Consider the following 1,590-nt stretch of genomic DNA (forward strand, 5'->3'; position numbering starts at 1 on the left):
TACAGGCATGTGCCACCATGACCGCCTAATTTTTGTATTTTTAGTAGAAATGGGGTTTCACCGTGTTGGCCAGGCTGGTCTCGAACTCCTGTACTCACATGATCTGCCCGCCTCGTTCTCCCAAAGTGCTGGGATTACAGGCATGAGCCACTGCGCCCAGCCCCAGCCCTCAAGTTTCATTGAGACAGTCCTCAGACATGTCCTAGACAGTTGGAGGGTTCCTCACAGGACTGAACCCCAGTGCCCAAAGCAGTAACCCACTCATTAACACACCCTTTCCTGGCTTTCCTCTCTTTTCTGTTTTACGTCCTCACTCCATCAATGAATTTACTGGAATCAACTCCAAAATAAACAACTTGTTCTGAAATCCTTTTCTCAAGGTCTAAGACTGCGGTGATCAAGACAGCCAAGGTCTCTACTCTGCCAAAACAACACACGGGTTTGCGTTCAAACCATGTACACCTCCTGCACCTGTGCATGCATCCGTGGAGCTCTGTCAGGCGCTGACTCCCTGCCTTGGTGTGCAAGGCATCCACATTTTGGGTCACCAACCAGTACAGCTTTCCGAGTTTCTCCCAGGTACTCAAAGCCCAGTGTGCAGGGTTAGGCTGGTGGGAGGAGAATTGAGGCCAGCCCACAAAGTTTCTCGCCCAGTACCGCTGGCGGATTGGGGCACTCCGGACAAAATCGCCATGCTGGATGGGCCTGCGGTCAGTGCGGGCATAAAGCCCCACCTTTTCTGACCTGTAGTCTGGTATCCCCGACTCGGTGGAGATTCCTGCCCCAGTCATTACGAGGAGTCTCTTGGAAAGTGTGATGAAGCGCTGTAACTCTTTGACCTTCTCAGGGTCCAAAGGAGGACTTGCTGGCACAAACAACCCAATGGAAGCTTTTGAGCACTGCCAGCTGGGGTTTGCGATCCAACGGCCTTTTGCTGACCTGAAAGTCAACCCAAAGCTCATCTTCATTCTAGAGAAAAAGAAACCTCATGTGAGAAACTGGGGTGTTTTTTTTCTCATTTTTTGTTTCTTTGTTTTGTTTTTTGAGACAGAGCCTCCCTCCGTTGCCCAGGCTAGAGTACAGTGGCGCAATCTCATCTCACTGCAACCTCCACCTCCTAGGTTCAAGTGATTCTCCTGCCTCAGCCTCCCAAATAGCGGGATTACAGGTGTGCACCACCACACTCAGCTAATTTTTTTGTATTTTACTAGAGACGGAGTTTTACCATGTTGGCCAGGCTGGTCTCAAACTCCTGACCTCAGGTGATCTGCCTGCCTCGGCCTCCCAAAGTGTTGGGATTACAGCCGTGAGCCACCGCACCCAGCCCCATTCATTCTTTTTTGAGCCAGCATCTCACTCTGTCACCCAGGCTGGAGTAGAGTGGCATGATCTTGGCTCACTATAACCTCCGCCTCCTGGGTTCAAGTGATTCTCCTGCCTCAGCCTCCAGAATAGCTGGGACTATAGGTGAGCACCACCATGCCCAGCTAATTATTGTATTTTTTTTTTTTTTTGAGGCGGAGTCTCGCTCTGTCGCCCGGACTGGAGTGCAGTGGCCGGATCTCAGCTCACTGCAAGCTCCGCCTCCCG

At 51.4% G+C, this 1,590-nt stretch overlaps 1 protein-coding gene across 1 annotated transcript in view; it reads right to left on the reverse strand.

Moving 5' to 3' along the window:
* SIRT4 (sirtuin 4) overlaps nt 1-971 on the reverse strand; it is a 15,523-nt gene extending 14,552 nt beyond the window's left edge. The window contains exon 1 of the mRNA XM_011948563.1: nt 472-971. Coding sequence (XP_011803953.1) covers nt 472-968 — 497 coding nt within the window. The 5' untranslated portion in view covers nt 969-971. The remainder of the gene's footprint in view (nt 1-471) is intronic.
* Nucleotides 972-1,590: the final 619 nt, after the last annotated feature.

This window comes from Colobus angolensis, unplaced genomic scaffold, assembly GCF_000951035.1.
Source record: "Colobus angolensis palliatus isolate OR3802 unplaced genomic scaffold, Cang.pa_1.0 Scaffold28, whole genome shotgun sequence".
NCBI classification, from domain to species: Eukaryota; Metazoa; Chordata; class Mammalia; order Primates; family Cercopithecidae; genus Colobus; species Colobus angolensis.